The sequence below is a fragment of the Oncorhynchus tshawytscha genome, linkage group LG14 (genome assembly GCF_018296145.1).
Source record: "Oncorhynchus tshawytscha isolate Ot180627B linkage group LG14, Otsh_v2.0, whole genome shotgun sequence".
In the NCBI taxonomy this organism is placed as follows: Eukaryota; Metazoa; Chordata; class Actinopteri; order Salmoniformes; family Salmonidae; genus Oncorhynchus; species Oncorhynchus tshawytscha.
In genome coordinates, this window is record NC_056442.1 from 41,141,898 (window position 1) to 41,169,649 (window position 27,752).

The 27,752-nt window shown below is 45.9% G+C and overlaps 1 protein-coding gene across 3 annotated transcripts in view; it reads right to left on the reverse strand.

Annotated features, from left to right (window-relative positions):
* Positions 1-10,785: 10,785 nt before the first annotated feature.
* Positions 10,786-27,752, reverse strand: part of LOC112267212 (CUE domain-containing protein 1) — a 41,803-nt gene continuing 24,836 nt past the window's right edge. For 2 of the 3 annotated variants that reach the window (XM_024445420.2, XM_024445421.2), the window contains 10 exons: positions 24,805-24,908; positions 21,110-21,748; positions 20,222-20,349; positions 19,058-19,184; positions 18,645-18,915; positions 18,257-18,328; positions 13,610-13,699; positions 13,388-13,481; positions 13,087-13,209; positions 10,786-12,933 (listed from right to left, as the gene is read on the reverse strand). In XM_024445420.2, coding sequence (XP_024301188.1) covers position 12,933; positions 13,087-13,209; positions 13,388-13,481; positions 13,610-13,699; positions 18,257-18,328; positions 18,645-18,915; positions 19,058-19,184; positions 20,222-20,349; positions 21,110-21,421 — 1,218 coding nt within the window. In that variant the 5' untranslated portion in view covers positions 21,422-21,748; positions 24,805-24,908 and the 3' untranslated portion in view covers positions 10,786-12,932. Of the gene's footprint in view, positions 12,934-13,086; positions 13,210-13,387; positions 13,482-13,609; positions 13,700-18,256; positions 18,329-18,644; positions 18,916-19,057; positions 19,185-20,221; positions 20,350-21,109; positions 21,770-24,804; positions 24,909-27,752 lie in introns of all 3 variants that reach the window. The other variant, XM_024445423.2, reaches the window with a different exon arrangement.

The following is a 27,752-nucleotide window of genomic DNA, read 5'->3' on the forward strand; positions in this document are numbered from 1 at the left end:
ATCATCAAGGACAACAACCACCCGAGCCACTGCCTGTTCACCCCGCTATCATCCAGAAGGCGAGGTCAGGACAGGTGCATCAAAGCTGGGACCGAGAGACTGAAAAACAGCTTCTATCTCAAGGCCATCAGACTGTTAAACAGTCACCACTAACATTGAGTGGCTACTGCCAACACACTGACTCAACTCCAGCCACTTTAATAATGGGAAGTGATGGGAAATGATGTAAAATATATCACTAGCCACTTTAAACAATGCTACCTAATATAATGTTTACATACCCTACATTATTCATCTCATATGTATATACTGTACTCTATATCATCTACTGCATCTTTATGTAATACATGTATCACTAGCCACTTTAACTATGCCACTTTGTTTACATACTCATCTCATATGTATATACTGCACTCAATACCATCTACTGTATCTTGCCTATGCCGCTCTGTACAATCACTCACTCATATATCTTTATGTACATATTCTTTATCCCCTTACACTTGTGTCTATAAGGTAGTAGTTTTGGAATTGTTAGCTAAATTACTTGTTGGTTATTACTGCATTGTTGGAACTAGAAGCACAAGCATTTCGCTACACTCGCATTAACATCTGCTACAAATCAAATGTGATTTGATTTGATTTGTGATTTGATTTGATGTTTTTTGGGGGTCAAGTTTAAGGAGCTCCTTTAGCACCTCAGACTCAGTGACTGTCTACAGGGAGAAAATTTGTAGCGAGGAAGGAGAAAAAGAAGGAGAAGCATCGGGGACAGTCGCATTAGAAGGGGTGGGAGATGAGGAAAAGTTGGACGGGCAAGGAGGCATGGCTGAGTCAAATAGGAATCCTGACTTAATGAAGTGGTGATTAAAGAGCTCAGCCATGTGCTTCTTGTCAGTAACAACCACATCATCAACATTAAGGGACATGGGCAGCTGTGAGGAGGAGGGTTTATTCTCCAGGTCTTTAACCATTTCCCAGAACATCTTTGGGTTAGACCCACAGAGAGAGAACTGCTCCTTAAAGTAACTAACGTGGGCCTTCTGGATAGCCTGAGTGCACTTATTTCTAATTTACCTAAACAAGAGTGAGTCAGCCTGAGATGCGTGTGCCGAGCCTTGCGCCAAATACAATTCTTGAGATGGAGTAACTGCAAGATCACGGTCGAACCAGGGGCTGAATCTGTTTTTCATTCTCATTTTCTTAATGGGGGTGTGTTTGTTAACAATAACACTGAAAATATTAAAAAAGAAGGTCCAAGCATCTTCGACAGAGGGGATCAAGCGGATTCTATACCATTTTACAGAGGACAGTTCATGAAGGAAGGCTTGCTCATTAAAGTTTTTTATCAAGGGTCTATGACAAATAAGGACAGGTCGTTTCACTGAGGAGCCATTACAAATACAGGCTTTAAAACAGTGATCACTAAAGTCATTACAGAAGACACCAGACTGATACCTATAAGGATTATTTGTGAGGATAACATAAAGGAGAGTAGCCTTTTCTGGGTGTTTGGAGTCATACCTTGTGGGATTGGAAATAATCTGAGAAAGATTTATGGGACTCCCTAAATGTTTCTCAGATTATTTCCAATCCCACAAGGTATGACTCCAAACACCCAGAACTCTCCTTTAGGATGCTTTAGGATTTGGTCAGGTGGTTTAAGCATGTCCCCGTTTAGGTCACCTAGCAAGACAAATTCAGACTTAGTGTAAGGGGCCAGGAGAGATCTTAGGGTACAGGCCGGTGCTGATGGAGGACAATAGCACCCAGCAACAGTCAACAAAGAGCTATTTGAAAGTTTAATGCTTAAAACCAGAAAATCAAATTGTTTGGGGACTGACTTGGTGGAGAGAAACGAGCACTGAAGGTGATCCTTGGTAAAGATTGCCACTCCCCCACCTTTGGAAGATCTGTCTTGCCGAAAAAGGTTATAACCAGAAAGGTTAACATCAGTGTTGTTAAACAAACGTACAGTCAATAACACAATAGAAAAATCTATATACAGTGTGCAAATGTTGTAAGATTAGGAAGGTATGGCAATAAATAGGCCATAGTGGCATAATAATTACAATTTATCAATTAAACACTGGAATGATAGATGTGCAGATGATGATGTGCAAGAAGGGATAATGGGGTGCAAAAGAGCAAAAATAAATAACAATATGGGGATGAGGTAGTTGGGTGGGCTATTCACAGATGGGCTGTGTACAGGTGCAGTGATCGATAAGCTGCTCTGACAGCTGATGTTTAAAGTAAGTGAGGGAGATATAAGTCTCCAGCTCCAGCGATTCTTGCTGTGTTGGAGGATATTTTGTAAATGACATCGCCGAAGTCAAGGATCGGTAGGATAGTCAGTTTTTCGAGGGTATGTTTAGCAGCATGAGTGAAGATGGCTTTGTTGCGAAATAGAAAGCCGCTTCTAGATTTAATTTTGGATTGGAGATGTTTGATGTGAGTCTGGAAGTAGAGTTTACAGTCTAACCAGACACCTAGGTATTTGTAGTTGTCCACATATTCTAAGTCAGAACCCTCCAGAGTAGTGATGCTAGTCGGGTGGGTGGATGCAGGCAGTGATCGGTTAAAGAGCATGCATTTAGTTTTACGAGCATTTAAGGCCTGGGCAAGTTGTTGTGGGAGGTGCAGAGCTCTTGGCCGTGGTAGGGGTAGCCGGGTTGAAATCATGGCCAGCTGTAGAAAAATGCTTTTTGAAATGTTTGATTATCGTAGATTTATCGGTGGTGACAGTGTTTCCTAGCCTCAGTGCAGTGGGCAGCTGGGAGGAGGAGATCTTTTTCTCCATTGACTTTAGTGTCCCAAAACATTTTGGAATTTGTGCTACAAGATGCAAATTTCTGTTTGAAAGAGCTAGCCTTTGCTTTCCTAACTGACTGTGTATATTGATTCCTAACTTCCCTGAAAAGTTGCATATTGCGGGGGCTATTCGATGCTACTGCAGAACGCCACAGGTTGTTTTTGTGCTGGTCAAGGGCAGTCAAGTCTGGAGTGAACCAAGGGCTATATTGGTTCTTAGTTCTACCTTTTTTGAATGGGGCATTCCTATTTAAGATGACGAGGAAAGCCCTTTTAAAGAGCAACCAGGCATCCTCTACTTACGGGATGAGGTCAACATCCTTCCAGGTTACCCAGGCCAGGTCGAATAGAAAGGCCTGCTCACTGAAGGGTTTTAGGGAGGGTTTGACAGTGATAAGGGGTGGTCGTTTGACCGCGGACCCATTACGGACGCAGGCAATGAGGCAGTGATCGCTGAGATCTTGGTTGAAGACAGCAGAGGTGTATTTAGAGGGCAAGTTGGTCAGGATGATATCTATGAGGGTGCCCGTGTTTACGGATTTATGGTTGTACCTGGTAGGTTCCTTGATGATTTGTGTGATATTGAGGGCATCTAGCTTAGATTGTAGGAAGGCCGGGGTGTTAAGCATATCCCAGTTTAGGTCACCTAACAGTACGAACCCTGAAGATAGATGGGGGGCAATCAATTCACATATGGAGTCCAGGGCACAGTTGGGGGTTGAGGAGGGTCTATAACAAGTGGCAACAGTGAGACTTCTCTGGAAAGGTGGATTTTTAAAAGTATAAGCTCGAACTGTTTTGGCACAGACCTGGATATTATGACGGAACTCTGCAGGCCATCTCTGCAGTAGATTGCAACTCCACCCCCTTTGGCAGTTCTATCTTGACGGAAAATGTAGTTGGGGATGGAAATTTCTGAATTTTTGGTGGCCTTCCTAAACCAGGATTCAGACACGGCTAGGACATAAGGGTTGGCGGAGTGTGCTAAAGCAGTGAATAAAACAAACTTAAGGAGGAGGCTTCTGATGTTAACATGCATTAAACCAAGGCTTTTACGGTTACAGAAGTCAACAAATGAGAGCACCTGGGGAATAGGTCTGGTCCTGGGGGCTACAGGACCTGGGTTAACCTCTACATCACCAGGGGAACAGAGTAGGATAAGGGTACGGCTAAAGGCTATAAGAACTGGTTGTCTAGTGCACTGTGAACAGAGAATAAAAGGAGCAGATTTCTGGGCGTGTTAGAATAGATTCAGGGTATAATGTACAGACAAGGGTATGGTAGGATGTGTGTACAGTGGAGGTAAACCTAGGCGTTGAGTGACAAAGAGAGATTGCATCTCTGGAGGAACCATTTAAGCCAGGTAAGCCGCATGTCTGGGGGGTGGGACAAAAGAGCTATCTAAGGCATGTTGAGCAGTACTGGGGGCTCTACAGTGAAATAAAACAATAAGTACTAACCGAGACAGCAGTAGACAAGGCATATTGACATTAGAGAGAGGCATAAAGCAATTACGTGTGTTGATCGGGAGAGCTTAGACAACAACGGGTAGATGGCAATGAATGGGCAGAGAGGGTCAGTTAGGGACACACCGGACCTGAGTTCGAGGCTGGTGCCAACAGATAAACAAAAAGAGGTACCGCGTTAGTAAATAGTCCAGCAGGCATCAGCTGTGTAGCCGAGTGATCATATGGTCCAATGAGCAGCAATAGCTAAGTCAGGGAGCCGTTCAGTAGTCGCTACTATGCTAGGCGAGCGGGAGACAACGCCGTTCAGAAACTTAGCTGGCCGGGGCTTACGGATGGGTCTTAAGCGACATCACAACGAAAAGCCTGTTGAAACTACATCAGACGATTACGTCGGCAGACCAGTCGCAATGGATTGGCAGAGCTCCATGTCCACAATAAAGGGTCCAGGCCAATTGGCAAAAGAGGTATTGTAGCACAAGAAGTTAGCCGGTATATGGGCCTATCTCGAGGCTAGCTCAAGTCTAAATGGTGCTTGCTTCGGGGCAGAGGCATTCTGTGAAATCAAACTGTCCACTTAGTAAGCAACACTGATTGACAATAAATTTCACATGCTGTTGTGCAAATGGTATAGACAACAGATTGAAATTATAGGCGATTAGCAAGACACCCCCAATAAAGGAGTGGTTTTGCAGGTGGTGACCACAGACCACTTCTCAGTTCCTATGCTTCCTGACTGATGTTTTGGTCACTTCTGAATGCTGGCGGTGCTTTCACTCTAGTGGTAGCACGAGACGGAGTCTACAACCCACACAAGTGGCTCAGGTAGTGCAGCTCATCCAGGATGGCACATCAATGCGAGCTGTGGCAAGAAGGTTTGCTGTGTCTGTCAGCGTAGTGTCCAGAGCATGGAGGCCCTACCAGGAGACAGGCCAGTACATCAGGAGACGTGGAGGAGGCCGTAGGAGGACAACAACCCAGCAGCAGGACCGCTACCTCCGCCTTTGTGCAAGGAAGAGCAGGAGGAGCACTGCCAGAGCCCTGCAAAATGACCTCCAGCAGGCCACAAATGTGCATGTGTCTGCTTAAACGGTCAGAAACAGACTCCATGAGGGTGGTATGAGGGCCCGACGTCCACAGGTGGGGGTTGTGCTTACAGCCCAACACCGTGCAGGACGTTTGGCATTTGCCAGAGAACACCAAGATTGACAAATTCGCCACTGGCGCCCTGTGTTCTTCACAGATGAAAGCAGGTTCACACTGAGCACGTGACAGACGTGAGTCTGGAGACGCCGTGGAGAACGTTCTGCTGCCTGCAACATCATCCAGCATGACCGGTTTGGCGGTGGGTCAGTCATGGTGTGGGGTGGCATTTCTTTGGGGGACCGCACAGCCCTCCATGTGCTCGCCAGAGTGCCATTAGGTACCGAGATGAGATTCCTGCAAGAGGAAGGCATTGATGCTATGGACTGGCCCGCCCGTTCCCCAGACCTGAATCCAATTGAGCACATCTGGGACATCATGTCTCGCTCCATCCACCAACGCCATGTTGCACCACAGACTGTCCAGGAGTTGGCGGATGCTTTAGTCCAGATCTGGGAAGAGATCCCTCAGGAGACCATCCGCCACCTCATCAGGAGCATGCCCAGGCGTTGTAGGGAGGTCAAACAGACACGTGGAGGCCACACACACTACTGAGCCTCATTTTGACTTGTTTTAAGGACATTACATCAAAGTTGGATCAGCCTGTTGTGTGGTTTTCCACTTTGATTTTGAGTGTGACTCCAAATCCAGACCTCCATGGGTTGATAATTTTGATTTCCATTGATCATTTTAGTGTGATTTTGTTGTCAGCACATTCAACTATGTAAAGAAACAAGTATTTAATAAGAATATTTCATTCATTCAGATCTAGGATGTGTTATTTTAGTGTTCCCTTTATTTTTTTGAGCAGTGTATATACAAAAAAAACGGACTATTTACATGGGATAAGACAAAGACAAACACACGTCCAACTGCTACGCCATCTTGGAATGAGATGCTACGCCATCTTGAAACATTCAGTCCCCATAAAGTAAAATATATCATTGTGATTATTTAAAAAAAAAGTTAAATCATTTTCTTCTTGGCTTTCAAAATAGCATCAGACCAAACACTACTCCCTCAGTTCCAGGTTGGATGGTGTCCTCAGGTCTCTGCTGTTTGTTTGATGGAGCACCCTCTGTAGAACTTGGAATGGGACACATCATGACATGACACACATTTGTGTTAATGGTCACATGATGTGACCTTTACCATTCATAAAACAAGTGCCACTATACCAACGATTGTTTACACTGAATCTAAAATTCCTTTCTGAATATAACAAGAAAGGAGAGTGCAAACGGTGCACTATAGTATGATCGTGGACTACAGGAAAAGGAGGGCTGAATACGCTCCCCTTCACATCGATGGGGCTGTAGTGGAGCGGTTTGAGAGCTTCACGTTCCTTGGTGTCCACATCAACAAACAATCATGGTCCAAACACACTAAGACAGTCGTGAAGAGGGCACGACAACTCTATTCCCCCGCAGGAGACTGAAAAGATTTGACATGGGTGCCCAGATCCTCAAAAGTTTATACAACTGCACCATTGAGAGCATCCTGACCGGTTGTATCACCGCATGGTATGGCAACTACTCGGCATTTGACTGTAAGGCGCTACAGAGGGTAGTGCGTACATCACTGGGGCCAAGCTTCCTGCCATCCAGGACCTCTATACCAGGCAGTGTCAGAGGAAGGCCCAAAAAATTGTCAGACTCCAGCCACCCAAGTCATAGACTGTTGTCTCTGCTACCACACAGCAAGCGGTACCGGAGTCTAGGTCCAAAAGGCTCCTTAACAGCTTCTACCCCCAAGCCGTTAGAATGCAGAACAATTGATCAAATGGCAATGGCAATCAAACATCTCTGGAGAGACCTGAAAACAGCTATGCAGCAACGCTCCACATCTAATCTGACAGAGTTTAAGAGGAGCGTCATACCCAAGAAGACTCAAGGCTGTAATCACTGCCAAAGGTGCTTCAACAAAGTACTGAGTAAAGGGTCTGAATACTTATGTAAATGTGAGATAATAAATAAAAAAATGTGAATACATTTGCAACAAAAAAAATATGTCATTATGGGGTATTTTTTTAAACTTCAGTTTATTTAGTAAATATTTTCTTAACTCTAATTTTATTAAAACTGCATTGTTGGTTAAGGGCTTGTAAGTATTTCTCGGTAAGTATTCGGCGCACGTGACAAATAAAATTTGATTTAGTATCTATTCCCAAAATGTTTGGTCTTAGCTAGAACCATTTCACTTCAAATCTCGCTCACAAAAGTCCTAGATCTTTCTCTCTCTTCAAAGAGATAGGCCTCATCAGGAACCTGATGTTGAGAGAGAAGTCATTTTCACTGATCAGTTGTGACAATCTTGTCTAAGGGATCGATAAACAACTTTAATGAGCAGAATCGGTTAATAAATCTTTACAAATGTCACACAATCACATCAGACAGGGTACAACACAATTTGATTATTTCAATAGCTATAAGAAACTTTCTTAATAAAGTGTAAGAAAAATCTGATCCAGAAATCAATCTTGAGTACAACAATCACTTAAAGAACCTTAAACATATGTTGTGGGTAGAAACTGGCTTCTGACCTTGACCTTCCAAAATATGACACAAACAAACATGTTGAATCATACAAATTCTGAAGTTCTTGAAATGTATATCAGTTTTGATAATGAGCAATGCTTTTCATACATTTGACCTACATTGACTGGTAGGATTAGCTACAGTCCTGTCCAGAAACAGATCTACAAAAATGCCTGGAGGTTAGAGGCTATAGGGGTCGTTTATGGACAGGCCACACAGATCGCACCGAGTTCCATATGAAACTAAAAACCATCAGGCCTGTGGTGGTAGTTCTTCAAAGTAACTATGGCATACATTCTTATGATAGGATTATGAACCATAGAAGATTGCAGGCTCATGAGTGCATTGTAAACAAGCATGTTGTCTGCTATTACTGGCCTCTATTCATGTACATTCATCATGAAGCATATCACCCTGTCTGGCACACACGCAGTACAATAAAATAATCTGTACTTAGAAACATCTCAACAAAAACATAATTAACCAAGCATTTGTGGTGCTGCATGTCTATTGGTCAGAAAAGGTTAAAACGTTAATGTTTGAAGTTATTTTGAGTATGCTCTTTTCCGTACAACAACTAGGCCTATATGCAGCTTTTTGGTCTATCGCACAGACCGGTCCAGTATGCATTTGAAATCATGTCTGGCCACCAACATATTTGAAGCTTATAAAGAAATAAACTACCAGCCTAAATATACCTTTTCATATTCTTAACTGTGCTTTTACCAAGTTGCACAAATTGGAAATGGAAGAACAGTACAAAGAGTGGAGCTTCCCTGAGAGGACAATGTATCTACAAATTTCTATGAGCAGTCATAAACATCAGGCCATTTTGAAATCACGTCACAAAACCATGCAGACGAGTTTTGCCCTCGACAGTGCAATAACAAAACTGCACTCGTGTTCAGATGTCAGTCAAAATCCTGGAACTGAAGATACAAAAAACATTTTCCCTTCTCTCTTTTCTGAAAAGAACTAAACTAAGCAATAGACCAATGGAGTGCAAGCACTTGGTGACTTACTGATATCATGTAACGTTGTAATAGACAGACATAAACCTGCTGACTGGTCAGTGGGTGAACTGTCACAGGCTTTTGTAAACAAACGTAACCTGTGTCTTATCAAAGATGCTCTCTCAGCTACTGCAGATATGAGTTAGAATGTCTTCTACAGAAATAAATTAAAGCACTCCAGTATCCAGTAAATGTCCTTGTTTTTGAAAGAAATGCTATTTTCTTAGCACAGCTGAAACCTGTTGTTCTGATTAAAGAAGCAATAAAACTGGCCTTCTTTAAACTAGTTGAGTATCTGGAGCATCAGCATTTGTGGGTTCGATTACAGGCTCAAAATGGCCAGAAACAATGCACTTCCTTCTGAAACTTTCAGTCTATTCTTGTTCTGAGAAATAAAGGCAATTCCATGCGAGTAATTGCTAAGAAACTGAAAATCTCATACAACGCTGTGTACTACTCCCTTCACAGAACAGTGCAATCTGGCTATAACCAGAATAGAATGAGTGGGAGGCCCCGGTGCACAACTGAGCAAGAGGACAAGTACATTAGAGTGTCTAGTTTGAGAAACAGGTGCCTCACAAGTCCTCAACTGACTGGCCTTCTAGGCAGAGTTGCAAAGAGAAAGCCTTATCTCAGACTAGCCAATAAAGATAAAAGATTAAGATGGGCAAAAGAACATAGACACTGGACAGAGGAACTCTGCCTAGAGGCCAGCATCCCAGAGTCACCTCTTCACTGTTGACGTTGAGACTAGTGTTTTGCGTACTATTTAATGAAGCTGCCAGTTGAGGACTGAAAATAAGGCGTCTGTTTCTCAAACTAAACACTAATGTACTTGTCCTCTTGCTCAGTTGTGCACCGGGGCCTCCCACTCATTCTATTCTGGTTATAGCCAGATTGCACTGTTCTGTGAAGGGAGTAGTACACAGCGTTGTATGAGATTTTCAGTTTCTTAGCAATTACTCGCATGGAATTGCATTTATTTCTCAGAACAAGAATAGACTGACAAGTTTCAGAAGAAAGTGCTTTGTTTCTGGCCATTTTGAGCCTGTAATCGAACCCACAAATGCTGATGCTCCAGATACTCAACTAGTCTAAAGAAGGACAGTTTTATTGCTTCTTTAATCAGAACAACAGTTTTCAGCTGTGCTAACATCTTTGCAAAAGGGTTTTCTAATGATCAATTAGCCTTTTAAAATGATAAACTTGGATTAGCTAACACAATGTGCCATTGGAACACAGGAGTGACAGTTGCTGATAATGGGCCTCTGTACACCAATGTAGATACTCCATAAAAATCAGCTGTTTCCAGCTACAATAGTCATTTACAACATTAACAATGTCTACACTGTGTTTCTGATCAATTTGATGTTATTTTAAAATGGACAAAAAATGTCCTTGTTTTTGAAAGATAAGCACATTTCTAAGTCACTCCAAACTTTTGAACGGTAGTATATATTACAAATACCCATTTGAAATACCTATATGGATATGAATGTGAATCACACAGGGGTTGGTGGCACCTTAATTGGGGAGGACGGGCTTATGGTAATGGCTGGAGCGGAATCAGTTTAATGGTATCCAACACATAGTTTCTAGGTGTTTGATGCCATTCCACTCGTTCCATTCCAGCCATTATTATGAGCAGTCCTCCCCTCAGCAGCCTCCACTGATGTGAATAGCATGACAGTAACAATGAAGTCTGGATAGTCTGATGGCAGTTTGAGTAAGCTGGATAATGGCGCCCCCTATCTGCCGCTCAAAAACAGTATAAACGAGTGGGTGATATTATGGCAAATCGTTTTCATTATGGCAAGGGCAATAAACACATTTTATTGGCAAACATGTTTAGAGAGTTTGAAGACCTATATGAGAAAAATGCTGAGAGCAAAACTAACAAACAAGAAAATGACAACAGACAGAAATTGTCAAAGGGGCAAAATTCCAAACCCAATCCATAACATCAAGACTTCAAAAAGAACACTGAAAGGGTCGATTTTAGCCTCCCTTCACACAATCAATACTTGTACAGACAAAACTTTCTCCGTATGTTCAACAAACATACCCTTCTCTTTATATACACAACACATGACCTATCACCAATGAGGTCTTCTGTCAACATCCTGACAGAGAAGGGTTAAAACACGTCTCTTTCCTGAATCAAGGAAAAACTGTAAATGGGTGATGTGATTTGAATCATCTTAAATTTCAATAGTAAAAACATACGTTTCAATCATGGAGCCATCTAGATTGAGAGGTAGCAAATCAAACATTTACATGTAAATCCATTTAAGAAGGTAGAGTGAATGAATTGGTGTTCCAGTTCCCCACCCTTCTCCCTAAAGTGTGCACTTGGCTTGCTCACTTTTATGCATCAATTTTAAAACATTGCCATTTTTAGAAGCATGATGGAGAGAGTTGCCACCATTTCCTACACCAGTCTGTCCCTTCCTTTTTAACGATCGTGAGCAAAGAGCACCCTTCGGGGAGAAGGCTTCAGAATAAGACAGTAATCATTTCCAATAGTTGGGAAAGTGACAGATCAATGTGAAACCTTGCGAATCAGATAGTGGCTCAAAGGGTTGACTTTAAATCTAGCTCGACCGTCTGTTGAAACTCATATCACAGCGCTGGGTCATCATCAGCCTCCTCTTTTCTACCGATACACCCAACAGCATCTAATCAAGATCAATGCCAGTCCTCACCTCACAGAGGCATCATCCATATCATGTTCTGCTCTCTCCATACCCAACACTTCCCATTACAAACGGTTAATTTCCCATTACACCACATAAAACACATGTTTATCAGCAATGTGCACAGATCACTGGCATATTTGTTTATCAAATATTTCTACTAGTTATATTATTGTGTACTCATTAATAACACGAATTCAGCAATATGCACCCCTCACTCTCAACGAAATAGGGTTAGTATATAAAGGCTGTATTGAAAAAGACATGAGAATAGTGAGATATGGCAGTCAGTTAGCTTGAGGGATATTTCAGTTCACATGAAATCTTAAGAAGTTTGTCAGAGTTCCTGAAATGGGATTAAAGGTTACACTTGGCATTTAGTTACACATTGACATAACAATATGGGATGAAATATGACCCGCTTGGAACAAGTGACCCTTTTGGCAGGTTTGAATGCCTCTTTGATATAGGAGGGTGCAACAGAAGGGTTTGTTGACATTTGAGTAGGGCAACTTAAATAACAACCCCTTGACTGACACACACAGGTCTCTGATGATATCATCTACAGTCAAATTGCTCCGAGGCAAATCCAGATTTACAAGGGGGAGTCAACTGTAATGTTAGTGTCTCTGTTTACAAGTTGTTTCTGTGTCCTGAACTTTCAGGAAACATGGGATTGAGCTGTGATTCTAGTTGAAAACTTGCCACATCATCACTGGTTACTGTCTGTTTAAAACTGTGACCAAATGGGCATAGCAACACATGGGTACTGGGAGTGAACATGATTTATTATGGGCCATTTCAGAGGTGCTTGTGCACACTTTGGCTCTAGAGTGACCTACCCCAGCCATATCAAAGAGATTAGAGTGGTAACACGAGATGAGTCCATATGTTAAGATCATCACCAGCAGGGCTGCCATGCCTTCTGCAATGGGGATAAAAGGGAGCTGACACAACAACAACAAAAAGAACTGTCAAAAGACTAATGCATCTTCCCTTTACATATGAAATCATATATTAATGAAGAGTTATAATACAGAGATTATAATGGTAATCCAATGCGGTTATGAACAGTCAGAGTTAAGGAGAGGTGGTAGCAGTCTGCTTCCTCTCCTCCTGGGCGAGGGGGTGGTCCCAGGTCACTTCTGGGCCTGAGATTGGCTGGCCTGTGTTAGGGGAGGGAGCCAAAGTATTGCGTGGCCACCAGCCATGGGTCATTCTGCTGTCACCATGGAAACCCTGATGTGGTGCAGCCTTGGAGAATCTGAAATTGAGGTGACATGTGTCAGATTACAGCCAAACGGCCTATCTATAAACAAATGATGTAAGTCAACAATAATGTTTCATTAGAGCGGCTATAGTAGTTACACAGAGTAAAGTGATACAATTTCCAACAAGGAAGGAGACAGGTTTTCACCATGACAAAGGCTCCTTGTGTGGCACATCGTCTTCCTGAGTGTCTGATCTTCTGGGCTGGCCATCTTCTGGGCTTCCCTCCACATCTTCCAGGAGGTTGGCTGTGGAGTTGGCTGTGCCCAGTCTTAGAGGGGATATGGTCAAGGGAAACACCTAAAGGCCTGGATATTGATACATATGCATCTGTATTATACAGTATGTGGTACTTGAACATTGAGTTCTATAAAAAGCCATCACTGCAAAAACGGAACCCATCCAATGTTTCTGATTGGAAATTAGTATCGACTGGCAATGAAGGATACGACTGGTGCTTCAGGAGCGTTCTTCTTTTTAACTTTCTTCTCTTTGTCTTGTCAGAGAATGATCTGGCGATTTCAAACAGCTTCTTTCTTGTTGCTAGGTGGGAGAGAAGACAGAAAAGTATGCTGTTCTAGTGATTGAGTTCGTTAACTGGCCATTGCCAGAGAGAGACAGTGGATGGTAATAATGTGTATTGAGTGGCCTGCTGGTAGAGGATGCCTTACATTTGCCCATGTGTTTTAGTTTGTCTCTGAACATGGCATCATCTGACACAGCAGTACAAGCCTCCATCGACCTCGAAACACAGTGCTCTCCTGGAAACAAAGAAATTAGTTGTAAAAGACAAACCTAAGCATATTAATCACACGAGAAAACACTAACGCAGTAACACACATTCACATATAATAATGAACCGGAGTAGTGAACAAACAATCTACTTCAACCATTTTTGTAAAGTCTTAATTGGTGACTAAGGCTGTAGTTAAATTTTCTCTGGGCACTTTAAGACTTATGTTTTTTTTTTTAATTTTATGTTTTTTTAATTACTATAGAACAAATTATATAAATGTATATGTGTATGTACAGTACCAGTCAAAAGTTTAGACACACAAACTCTGTAGTAACCAGACATGACTGCCCTTGACCAGCACAAAAACACCCTTTGGCGTACTGCATCTGCAACGAATAGCCCCCGCAAAATGCAACTTTTCAGGGAAGTTGGGAACCAATACACACAAGCAGTTTGAAAAAGCTAGCCTTTGCTTTCCTAACAGAAATTTGCATCCTGTAGCACAAATTCCCAAAAGTTCTGGGACACTGTAAAGTCCATGGAGAACAAGAGCACCTCCTCCCAGCTGCCATCTGCACTGAGGCTAGGAAACATTGTCACCACCGATAAATCCACGATAATTGAGAATTTCAAAAAGCATTTTTCTACGGCTGGCCATACTTTCCACCTGGCTACCCCTACCCCAGTCAACAGCTCTGCATCCCCCACAGCAACTTGCCCAAGCCTCCCCCATTTCTCCTTCACCCAAATCCAAACAGTTGATGATCTGAAAGAGCTGCAAAATCTGGATCCCTACAAATCAGCTGGGCTAGACAATCCGGACCCTCTCTTTCTAAAATGATCTGCCGAAATTGTTGCAACCTATATCCATCCTGCCCTGCCTTTCTAAAGTCTTCGAAAGCCAAGTTAACAAACAGATCACAGACCATTTAGAATCCCACCGTACCTTCTCCGCTATGCAATCTGGTTTACAAGCTGGTCATGGGTGCACTTCAGCCACGCTCAAGGTCCTAAACGATATCATAACCAGCATTGATAAAAGATAATACTGTGCATCCGTCTTCATCGACCTGGCCAAGGCTTTCAACTCTGTCAATTCTTATCGGCAGACTCAACAGCCTTGTTTTCTCAAATGACTGCCTTGCCGGGTTCACCAACTACTTCTCTGATAGAGTTAAGTGTGTCAAATTGGAGGGTCTGTTGTCCGGGCCTCTGGCAGTCTCTATTGGGTTGCCACAGGGTTCAATTCTCGGGCTGACTCTTTTCTCTGTATACATCAATGATGTCGGTCTTGCTGCTGGTGATTCTCTGATCCACCTCTACGCAGACAACACCATTCTGTATACTTCTGACCCTTCTTTGGACACTGTTAACAAACCTCCAGACGAGCCTCAATGCCATACAACACTCCTTCCGTGGCCTCCAACTGCTCTTAAATGCTAGTAAAACTAAACGCATGCTCTTCAACCGATCGCTGCCCGCACCTGCTCGGCCTTCTAGCATCACTACTCTGGACGGCTCTGACTTAGAATACGTGGACAACTACAAATACCTAGGTGTCTGGTTAGACTGTAAACTCTCCTTCCAGACTCACATTAAGCATCTCCAATCCTAAATTAAATCTAGAAATGGCTTCCTTTTTCGCAACAAAGCCTCCTCCACTCATGCTGCCAAACATAGTAGCCTACCAAACTTGCAAACTGCACTCTATTGTCCCTCTAATCACGCTGACATCAATGGAAATGTAATAGAAAATCTAATCAAACACTTAATGAGAGCCCACAAGTTCACGCAACATTTCTATAGGCTATGCAGAAAACAGAGTTTTGATGGCCTCTATTTAAAAGAGAAGGATCTCATCAGCTTTCTATAGGCTAGGCCTACTATACAGTGCATTCGGAAAGTATTCAGACCACTTGACTGTTTCCACGTTTTGTTACGTTCAAGTGTTATTCTGAAATGGATAACGTATTCTATTCCCCCTCAATCTACACACAATAACCCATAATGACAAAGCAAAAACAGGTTTTTAGAAATCTTTGCAAATTTATTACAAATAAAAAATTAAAATATAACATTTGCATAAGTATTCAGACCCTTTTCTTGGTACATTGTTCAATTATCTTTGGCAGCGATTACAGCATTGTTGGGTATGACGACACAAGCTGGCACACCTGTATTTGGGGATTTTCTCCCATTCTTCTATGTAGATCCTCTCAAGCTCTGTCAGGTTGGACGGGGAGCGTCGCTGCATAGCTATTTTCAGGTCTCTCCAGGGATGTTCGATCGGGTTGAAGTCCGGGCTCTGGCTGGGCCACTCAAGGACATTCAGAGACTTGTCCTGAAGTCACTCCTGCATTGTCTTGGCTGTGTGCTTAGGGTCATTGTCCTGTTGGAGCAGGTTTTCATCAAGGATCTCGCTGTACTTTGCTCCGTTCAGCTGTCCCTCGATCCTGACTAGTCTCCAAGTACCTGCCGCTGAAAAATTATCTTGTTTCTCATGGTCAAAGAGTCTTCTAGGTGCCTTTTGACAAACTCCAAGTGGGCTGTGTGCCTTTTACTGTGGAGTGGCTTCTGTCTAGCCACTCTTACATAAAGGCATGATTGGTGGACTGCTGCAGAGATGGTTGTCCTTCTGGAAGTTTCTCCCATCTCCACGAGGACCTCTAGAGCTCTGTCAGAGTGACAATCGGGTTCTTAGTCACCCGCCTGACCAAGGCCCTTCTCCCCCGATTGCTCAGTTTGGGCAGGAAGCCAGCTCTAGGAAGAGTCTTGGTGGTACTAAACTTCTTCCATTTAAGAACTATGAAGCCCACTATATTCTTGGGGACCTGCTGCAGACCTTGTTTGGTACTCTTCCCCAGATCTGTGCCGAGACACAATCCTGTCTTGGAGCTCTACGGACAATTCCTTCGACCTCATGGCTTGGATTTTGCTCTGACGTCAACTGTGGGACCTTATATAGACAGGTTTGTGCCTTTTCAAATCATGTCCAATCAATTTAATTTACCACGGGAGGACTCCAATCAAGTTGTATAAACATCAAGGATGATCAACAGAAACAGGATGCACCTGAGCTCAATTTCGAGTCTCATAGCAAAGTGTTTGAATACTTATCTAAATAAGGGATGTTTTTTTATTACTAAAACATTTGCAAACATTTCTAAAAAACTGTTTTCGCTTCGTCATTATCGGGTATTGTGTGTAGATTGTTGAGGATTATTATATTTTTAACCCATTTTACAATAAGTCTAATGTAACAAAATTTGGAAAAAGTCAAGGGGTCTGAATACTTTCCCGAAGGCACTGTATATGCTCAATGGCTGCTAAAATGGGAAGAGGTCTGTCCATGATAAGACGCTGCTCTGTTTTCATCTAAATCAATATACACGGAGGGCAAATGTACACGGAGGGCAAATGTCAGTGCTATGCATGTCAATCTCTCCTGGCTCAAAGTTGACTGTATCACGATTGGTCTTTGTGCGAGGTGTTAATGGGTTAAAGGTCACAAACTATCTGTTCAAACAGTGGGACACTCATCGGTACAACACAAGACATTTAACCAGAGGTCTCTTCACAGTCCCCAGGTCCAGAACAGAGTCTGGGAAACACACAGTTCGGACACTCATCGGTACAACACAAGACATTTAACCAGAGGTCTCTTCACAGTCCCCAGGTCCAGAACAGAGTCTGGGAAACACACAGTTCGGACACTCATCGGTACAACACAAGACATTTAACCAGAGGTCTCTTCACAGTCCCCAGGTCCAGAACAGAGTCTGGGAAACACACAGTTCGGACACTCATCGGTACAACACAAGACATTTAACCAGAGGTTTCTTCACAGTCCCCAGGTCCAGAACAGAGGCTGGGAAACACTCAGTATTAAATAGAGCCATGATTATGTGGAACTCTCTGTCACCCAAGGTAACTCAAGCTAGCAATAAAAATATATTTTTAAAAAACAACTGACTTTAAAGGAGACTTACATTTTTTAAAAATATATATTTTGTATTGTATTATCAAAGCAAAATCAAATCAAATGTTATTTGTGAAATGCTTACTTACAAGCCCTTAACTCTTATTTTGTTTTTAAACTGCATTGTTGGTTAAGAAAATATTTACTAAATAAACAAAAATTTAAATATAAATAAATAAAATAACAAAATGATGTAATGTATATTTTGTATTTTATTTGTTGACTTTTGTTTCCTGGCAGCGGATATTTGGGGATCCTAATAAAATACTAAATGAATCACTCCAGAGAAAGCCATTTATCGTGTCAACAACTACTTGGAGAAGCATTCACCATACCCAGTGGTAGTAAAGGGACATTATCAAAATAAACCCAAAGTCATTCATATGAGTAGGCCTATTGGATGTTTGAATAACGCACGCACGCACGCACACACACACACACACACACTTACTGGTGAAGCTTATGAATGACATCTACCTGCTGTGGAATTCTCCATGTAAGAGGATGAATGACATCTACCTGCTGTGGAATTCTCCATGTAAGAGGATGAATGACATCTACCTGCTGTGGAATTCTCCATGTAAGAGGATGAATGACATCTACCTGCTGTGGAATTCTCCATGTAAGAGGATGAATGATTGGACTTGAATTTCTTTGATTCGTACTTCAAGCGATCTAAAACAGAGAAAGCTGGATGTTATAACGCAATATGGGGACACATAGCAGAATCTAATCTATTATTAAGAAACCTTTATGAAAGTGGGACATGCTTCCCAAAGTTAAACTTTTGTAGGGCGAAGCATCATGAGATACACAAGGGACTTTGCAACTAGCATAGCATGAAAGAGAGAAGAGCATTTTCAACAGTAGCTGACTCGCTCCGTAGAAAGCATAAACTTGACTACTGCCTACTGTGTCCTGAACATGTATTCTGTGTGTTAAAGTTTATCATGCAGGTGACCATGTATGCATATCTGTGCATGACACACACCTCTCTCAAGGGCGACAAGGAACTCGCGGTTGCGCTGCAGCTCCCTCATGAACTCCTCGTTCTGGAGGAACAGAGCGATGCGTTCATCATCCAGGTACTGTTTCAGTTTACGCTCCTGCTCCGTGACTACCCCAGCCATGCCCCCGGGCCCTCCAGGTGCCCCTAGGGCTCCACCAGTCCCTGGCTTGGAGACACCTCCCTGGTTTGTCTGCTGGACGATGGAGGACAGAGAGGAGGAAGAAGAAGGCTGGGACAGACTGCTCTGTGAGCTCTAGAGGAGGAGAGATGGAGAAAGAGAGTTTTCATTTAGTTGCTATTGATTTCTGTAAGCAGGATGTCGCCCTGCTGTTAATAATAATGTCATACTGCTAATGCATTTTTTGTGTGTGGTTTTCTTCACATCCACTGTGTACCTGTACACTATCCAGTTGCTGTGGCAGGATCCGCAGGAAATCATCTGGCAGGTTGCCAAGCAACGGTGGATTCCAGTTCCTGTAGCTGCGGACCTGCCGGTGACCTGGCGGGAGCTGGGCCTCAAACCTAGGTCAGACAAGGTTCAAAAGGTTAAGGTCAGACTAGAGAGAGATTCATATGCCATGTCACACTAGAACTAAACTAAACGCACACATCATACATTGTGTACTGATGCTGTGAAAAGTACGCAATGCATGAAAACACAAATAATAATTCATGTCTGTTTGTCTTCACAATAAAATCCCCTTTGAGCAGCAGTCACCACATTTAACACACCACTTTGTACAGTCCAAAAAGTAAATTACTGTGAATCTCCCAGCTGGTGGTGTGAAGCAGAGCAAATGTGGACATGGTCTTGAATCATAAATCATGGACAATGGGGCTTGAAGCAAATTCAATTACATGGATTTTTGTTATTAACTGGTCCAGTGATACACAAGCACCACTCACACACACACACACACGCACACGCACACACACACACACACACACACGCACACACACACACACACACACACACACACACACACACACACACACACACACACACACACAGTTCCTAAAATGGCCACCAGGTGGAACCTTGACGAACTATAACAGCATGTGGTCGGCTGTGATATCCACAGGCCTGAGCATATAAATTCCAGGGCCCCATAGGACCACTTCCTCTGTTCCTTTGGGCTTTATAGAGTACAGGCTAGGGGATTGCATGCAAACCAAAAGGTCCTGTCGGGGTTTTTAAAACATGCATCCCTCCTTCCATAAAGTAATCCGTGTTCACGTTCCAGATGCACATATTCTATACATAATTAAAGAATTACCATAGACAGATGACTGATAGGTTCAACTCTTCTCTGGGCATTTTGTAGATCTGTTGAACTGTATAGTATAGTACAGAGGAGGCTGGTGGGAGCATATATAGGGAGCATATATAGGAGGAAGGGCTCATTGTAATGGCTGGAATGGAATAAATGGAATGGTACCAAACATGTCAAACATGGAAACAACGTGTTTGACTCCAATCTTTCCATTCCAGCCATTACAATGAGCCTGTTCACCTATAGCTCTTCCCACCAGCCTCCTGTGATAGTATGACAATTTACCTGGGTGGAGGAGTGGGCGGGGCCTCGGGGTACTTCCTGTCGTAGATGTGCATGTCATAAGTGGGCGGTGAGTAGATGGGGGGAGGTTCCTCGTCAGAACTGTCAGGTTCTAATGACCTCTCCAGAATCTAGCCCAGGGAATGGAGAAGACCAAGAGAAAGAGAGAGTATGTCCCAATAACGTTAATATACATTTACTCATTCAAATCAGTCATGTCAGTAAGATAAATAATTAAAGTTTTAGGAGAGAAGCTGGTTGGGGGGTTAGTGTCTGGTAAGGTAACTGGAGCACACAAAACAGCACTACTTTACTATTTATATTGTAGTGAGATGACATGGGTTGCAGTTCCTTCTTTATGTGTGGTACTGTGACACAATGTATTATTTATTATTGACTAAAACCTAGACTACAACAAGAACAGGAGGGGAGAGAGAGAGATAGAGAGAGAGACATTCCATCTGGCCCTGTGACCTTGCCAATGTTAACCCTTTTAAAGGTCTAAATTGGCCCAGCGTCATCTGTCCATACCCTTCCCTAACTATGGGACTCCCGATCGTGGCTGGCAGTCCCATGCGTCTGCAGTGACGCCTCTAGCACTGCGATGCAGTGCCTCAGACCACTGCGCCACTCGGGAGGCCCGTGTGAGTAAGATCTTTAAACAGGTTAACATTCGCAAGATTGCGGGGCCAGACAGAATACCAGGAAGCGTACTCAGAGCATGCACTGACCAGCTGGCAAGGGTCTTCACTACGGCATCTCAAGATGGACAAACAGTACTATTGCCGCTTTATTCTAGTTTAAGCAAAGATATTTTAAGGACTTACGTGAGCACCCTTGTTCGGTTCGCCTAGCAAAACATATGGAAGCCTTGACCCTGCACTGACTGACCTCTGGTGGGATGCTATCATCGGAGTCAGAGCTGTCATCCGATCCCTCTCCGTCGATGCTCATCTGGAGGAGCTGGTCGATGGTGGCGTCCACCGCCCCGTTGTTGGAGCGCAGGACGCACTCGATGACCTCGTAATCCATGGTGGGGAACATGATCTTGAAGTCCTCCATGGCCTGGTTGAACTCCAGGCGCCGCACCTGTCGGTTAGGCCGGCTGTTGTTGAGCTCTCCTGGGGAAGAACCACCACCTCCTACTCCTCCTCCCCCACCGGAGCCTCCATTACTGTTGCTTCGCCTGAACAGGCTGGTCATCCTGCTGCCTTGACTGGTGCTATCACCTTGGGGTCAGGAGGGCACCTTGACACTCACTCCTCTACCTTTCTTTCTCTCCCTCTATCAATCTGATCCCGTCTGATTGTGTTTCTCCTGACTCACAGTCTCATCATACCACCACATGGATGGCAGTCCTCTGAATGGAGAAGGAAAGTCCAATGCTCTTTCTTTTTCTCAGCTTGTTATTCAGCTGCATCCAACACAGCTGGCTGTAGCGAAGAGGGTTCTTAGTTTGTGTCCACTCCTCCGTCCCGTCACAAGTTTCTGGTACGGGGACCGGAATCTCTGGTCCAAAACAGTCAATGCCTGAGAGGGAGATAAGGAGGGCTAACATACAGTGGGGCAAAAAAGTATTTAGTCAGCCACCAATTGTGCAAGTTCTCCCACTTAAAAAGATGAGAGGCCTGTAATTATCATCATAGGTACACTTCAACTATGACAGACAAAATGAGAAGAAAAAAAATCCAGAAAATCACATTGTAGGATTTTTTATGAATTTATTTGCAAATTATGGTGGAAAATAAGTATTTGGTCACCTACAAACAAGCAAGATGTCTGGCTCTTACAGACCTGTAACTTCTTCTTTAAGAGGCTCCTCTGTCCTCCACTCGTTACCTGTATTAATGGCACCTGTTTGAACTTGTTATCAGTATAAAAGACACCTGTCCACAACCTCAAACAGTCACACTCCAAACTCCACTATGGCCAAGACCAAAGAGCTGTCAAAGGACACCAGAAACAAAATTGTAGACCTGCACCAGGCTGGGAAGACTGAATCTGCAATAGGTAAGCAGCTTGGTTTGAAGAAATCAACTGTGGGAGCAATTATTAGGAAATGGAAGACATACAAGACCACTGATAATCTCCTTCGATCTGGGGCTCCACGCAAGATCTCACCCCGTGGGGTCAAAATGATCACAAGAACGGTGAGCAAAAATCCCACAACCACACGGGGGACCTAGTGAATGACCTGCAGAGAGCTGGGACCAAAGTAACAAAGCCTACCATCAATAACACACTATGCCGCCAGGGACTCAAATCCTGCAGTGCCAGACGTGTCCCCCTGCTTAAGCCAGTACATGTCCAGGGCCGTCTGAAGTTTGCTAGAGAGCATTTGGATGGTTTGGGAGAACGTCATATGGTCAGATGAAACCAAAATAGAACTTTTTGGTAAAAACTCAACTCGTCGTGTTTGGAGGACAAAGAATGCTGAGTTGCATCCAAAGAACACCATACCTACTGTGAAGCATGGGGGTGGAGACATCATGCTTTGGGGCTGTTTTTCTGCAAAGGGACCAGGACGACTGATCCGTATAAAGGAAAGAATGAATGGGGCCATGTATCGTGAGATTTTGAGTGAAAGCCTCCTTCCATCAGCAAGGGCATTGAAGATGAAACGTGGCTGGGTCTTTCAGCATGACAATGATCCCAAACACACCGCCGGGCAACGAAGGACATACTTCGTAAGAAGCATTTCAAGGTCCTGGAGTGGCCTAGCCAGTCTCCAGATCTCAACCCCATAGAAAATCTTTGGAGAGAGTTGAAAGTCTGTGTTGCCCAGCAACAGCCCCAAAACATCACTGCTCTAGAGGAGATCTGCATAGAGGAATGGGCCAAAATACCAGCAACAGTGTGTGAAAACCTTGTGAAGACTTACAGAAAACGTTTGACCTCTTTCATTGCCAACAAAGGGTATATAACAAAGTATTAAGATAAACTTTTGTTAATGACCAAATACTTATTTTCCACCATAATTTGCAAATAAATTCATTAAAAAATCCTACACTGTGATTTTCTGGATTTTTTTTCTCTCATTTTGTCTGTCATAGTTGAAGTGTACCTATGATGAAAATTACAGGCCTCATCTTTTTAAGTGAGAGAACTTGCACAATTGGTGGCTGACTAAATACTTTTTTGCCCCACTGTATTTGTAATACGCACAGTTGATTTTTCCTTTAACAAACACCTAGGCTCTACTGAGAATAAATCACCTAGGCTCTACACAGAAGCAAACACCTAGGCTCTACTGAGAATAAATCACCTAGGCTCTACTGAGAATAAATCATCTAGGCTCTACTGAGAATAAATCACCTAGGCTCTACTGAGAATAAATCACCTAGGCTCTACTGAGAATAAATCACCTAGGCTCTACACAGAAGCAAACACCTAGGCTCTACTGAGAATAAATCACCTAGGCTCTACTGAGAATAAATCATCTAGGCTCTACTGAGAATAAATCACCTAGGCTCTACTGAGAATAAATCACCTAGGCTCTACTGAGAATAAATCACCTAGGCTCTACTCAGAATAAATCACCTAGGCTCTACTCAGAATAAATCACCTAGGCTCTACTGAGAATAAATCACCTAGGCTCTACACAGAAGCAAACACCTAGGCTCTACTGAGAATAAATCACCTAGGCTCTACTGAGAATAAATCATCTAGGCTCTACTGAGAATAAATCACCTAGGCTCTACTGAGAATAAATCACCTAGGCTCTACTGAGAATAAATCACCTAGGCTCTACTCAGAATAAATCACCTAGGCTCTACTCAGAATAAATCACCTAGGCTCTACTGAGAATAAATCACCTAGGCTCCACTCACAATAAATCACCTAGGCTCTACTCAGAATAAATCACCTAGGCTCTACTCAGAATAAATCACCTAGGCTCTACTGAGAATAAATCACCTAGGCTCCACTCACAAGAAAGCACCTAGGCTTATTTCAAATACTAGCTAAAAGGCTGCAGCCACAGAGCCATTGAAACACAATTGGGAAAACTGACATGGTTCGACAAGATTTTACATGGCCTTGTGCGAGATGGTGTCTCAGGGCGAAAGATGGACAGTGTCCCCACTCCGACTTTCCAGGCTAGGCCCCTGTGTTACCATGGCAACCCAAATAACACCTGTAGACTAAACAGTTGGCATTTGAATGTAAAGGTGAAACTTTGCATGCCAGCACTGTAGGGGAATTCCATATTTTGAATCACATTATAGGCCTATATTCCAACTCACCAACAAAGCTACAAGGCCAAGATGAACAGTTGCAGAGTGCATCTCTTTCCATTTTCTTGTAAAACAAAGCCTGTTTCTTTCTCTCAGAGCCAAGTAAGTGTCATAGAGGGACAAACGTCCTGCCAACTAGGCCTGAAGGAGGAACCCAAATATTGCCCTACACACATCCAGTCCAGAGAAAGTAGGATGGATGGCCAAGCTGCTGCTAACAGATGCTATTAATCCATGTGCCAAGCAGTGGGGGAGAACGATCACCACACACATACACACACACACACACACACACACACACACACAAATCTATCTAGTAAACATTAGAATACGAAACATAAGATCCTTTACCTTCAGGTTACCTCTCCACAGCTGAAACAGAAAGCAGAGTTCACAGAATCCTTGACTAGGACGATAGCCAGGAGTCGTCTCTGAGTGCCTGGATTTTCCTCATCCTGGTTTCCATTACAAGAAAGAGGCCATGGAGGGAGAAAAAAAAAAACAGAATTCCAAAAATGTAAGAGTCCTCAGAGGAACTGGAAGGTCCTTTCGATGCCCTAGCTAATAGTTATCACTACTCCCCCCCTCTGCTCTGTCACTGTAGTGCTGGGAAGAGAAATCCCTGGGGGGAACAATGCATCCAGTGCCAGCCCAACCCACATGGCAGTGCCAGGCCCGATCCAGCAGCAGCAGTAGCACAGCCAGAGTCTGCAACTTCGCCCCCCTCAATGCACTGCCTCCCCTCTCACCCCCACTATGCACTGCCCCCACCCCTCTCCCCTCCCACAGCTGCCACCCCCCTACTTCTGCACCACCCCCACCTCTCTGCACCCCTCACCCCCCCACTTCGCCCTCCTCTCCGCACCACCCCCACCCCTCCCACTTCGCCCTCCTCTTTGCACAGCTGCCACCCCCCACTTCGCCCTGCTCTCCGCACCACCCCACCCCTCTCCCCTGCACTTCACCCTCCTCTCTCCCCCGCACTTCACCCTCCTCTCTGCACCACCCCCACTTCGCCCTCCTCTCTGCACCACCCCCACTTCGCCCTGCTCTCTGCACCACCCCCACTTCGCCCTGCTCTCTGCACCCCCCACTTCGCCCTGCTCTCTGCACCCCCTCACTTCACCCTGCACCGCCCCCACCCCCTCCACGTAGCCCTGCTCTCTGCACCGCCCCCACCTCCCCACTTAGCCCTGCTCTCCGCACCGCCCCACCCCTCTCCCCCGCACTTCACCCTCCTCTCTGCCATGCCCCCACCCTCCGCCACACCCCCACCCCTCCTCTCTGCCACACCCCCACTTCGCCCTGCACCCCCCTCACTTCACCCTGCACCGCCCCCACCCCTCCACGTAGCCCTGCTCTCTGCACCGCCCCCACCTCCTCACTTAGCCCTGCTCTCCACACCGCCCCACCCCTCTCCCCCGCACTTCACCCTCCTCTCTGCCATGCCAACAACCCCTCCTCTCTGCCACGCCCCCACTCCTCTCTGCCCGCCCCCTGCACCCCCTGCACCCCCTCACTTCACCCTGCACCGCCCCCACCCCTCCACGTAGCCCTGCTCTCTGCACCGCCCCCACCTCCCCACTTAGCCCTGCTCTCCGCACCGCCCCACCCCTCTCCCCCGCACTTCACCCTCCTCTCTGCCACGCCCCCACCCCTCTCCCCCCCCCCCACCCCCTCTCCCCCGCACTTCACCCTCCTCTCTGCCACGCCCCCACCCCTCTCCCCCGCCCCCACCCCTCTCACCCCCACTTCGCTCTCCTCTGCCACGGCCCCCCACTTCACCCTGCTCTCTGCACCGCCTCCACCCCCTACTTAGCCCTGCTCTGCACCCCCCCCACTTCGCCCTGCTCTCTGCACCGCCCCCACCCCCCACTTAGCCCTGCTCTCCGCACCGCCCCACCCCTCTCCCCCGCACCTCACCCTCCTCTCTGCCACGCCCCCACCCCTCCTCTCTGCCTCGTCCCCACCCCTCCTCTCTGCCACACCCCCACCCCTCCTCTCTGCCACGCCCCCACCCCTCTCCCCCTCCTCTCTGCCACGCCCCGCCCCTCCTCTCTGCCACGCCCCCACCCCTCTCGCCCCACTCCTCCTCTGCCACGCCCCCACCCCTCTCCCCCACACTTCGCCCTCCTCTCTGCCACGCCCCCCCCTCTCCCCCCACGCACCCCTCCCCCCCCCCACCCCCGCACTTCTCCCTCCTCTGCCACGCCCCCACCCCTCTCCCCCACACTTCCCCTCCTCTCTGCCACGCCCCCACCCCTCTCCCCCCACGCCCCACCCCTCCCTCCTCTGCCACGCCCCCACCCCTCACTTGGCACTCCTCTCCCGCCTCTCTGCCACGCCCCCCCACCCCTCTCCCCTGCACTTCACCCTCCTCTCTGCCACGCCCCCACCCCTCCTCTCTCTCTGCCACGCCCCCACCCCTCACTTGGCTCTCCTCTGCCACGCCCCCACCCCTCACTTGGCTCTCCTCTGCCACGCCCCCACCCCTCACTTGGCTCTCCTCTGCCACGCCCCCACCCCTCACTTGGCTCTCCTCTGCCACGCCCCCACCCCTCACTTGGCTCTCCTCTGCCACGCCCCCACCCCTCACTTGGCTCTCCTCTGCCACGCCCCCCCCTCACCCCCTCACTTGGCTCTCCTCTGCCACGCCCCCACCCCTCACTTGGCTCTCCTCTGCCACGCCCCCACCCCTCACTTGGCTCTCCTCTGCCACGCCCCCCACCCCTCACTTGGCTCTCCTCTGCCACGCCCCCACCCCCACTTTGCTCTCCTCTGCCACGCCCCCACCCCTCACTTGCTCTCCTCTGCCACGCCCCCACCCCTCACTTGGCTCTCCTCTGCCACGCCCCCACCCCTCACTTGGCTCTCCTCTGCCACGCCCCCACCCCTCACTTGGCTCTCCTCTGCCACGCCCCCACCCCTCACTTGGCTCTCCTCTGCCACGCCCCCACCCCTCACTTGGCTCTCCTCTGCCACGCCCCCACCCCTCACTTTGCTCTCCTGCCACGCCCCACCCTCACTTGGCTCTCGCCCCCCCACCCCTCACTTGGCTCTCCTCTGCCACGCCCCCACCCCCTCACTTGGCTCTCCTCTGCCACGCCCCCACCCCTCACTTGGCTCTCCTCTGCCACGCCCCCCCCCCTCACTTGGCTCTCCTCTGCCACGCCCCCACCCCTCACTTGGCTCTCCTCTGCCACGCCCCCACCCCTCACTTGGCTCTCCTCTGCCACTCCCCCACCCCTCACTTGGCTCTCCTCTGCCACGCCCCCACCCCTCACTTGGCTCTCCTCTGC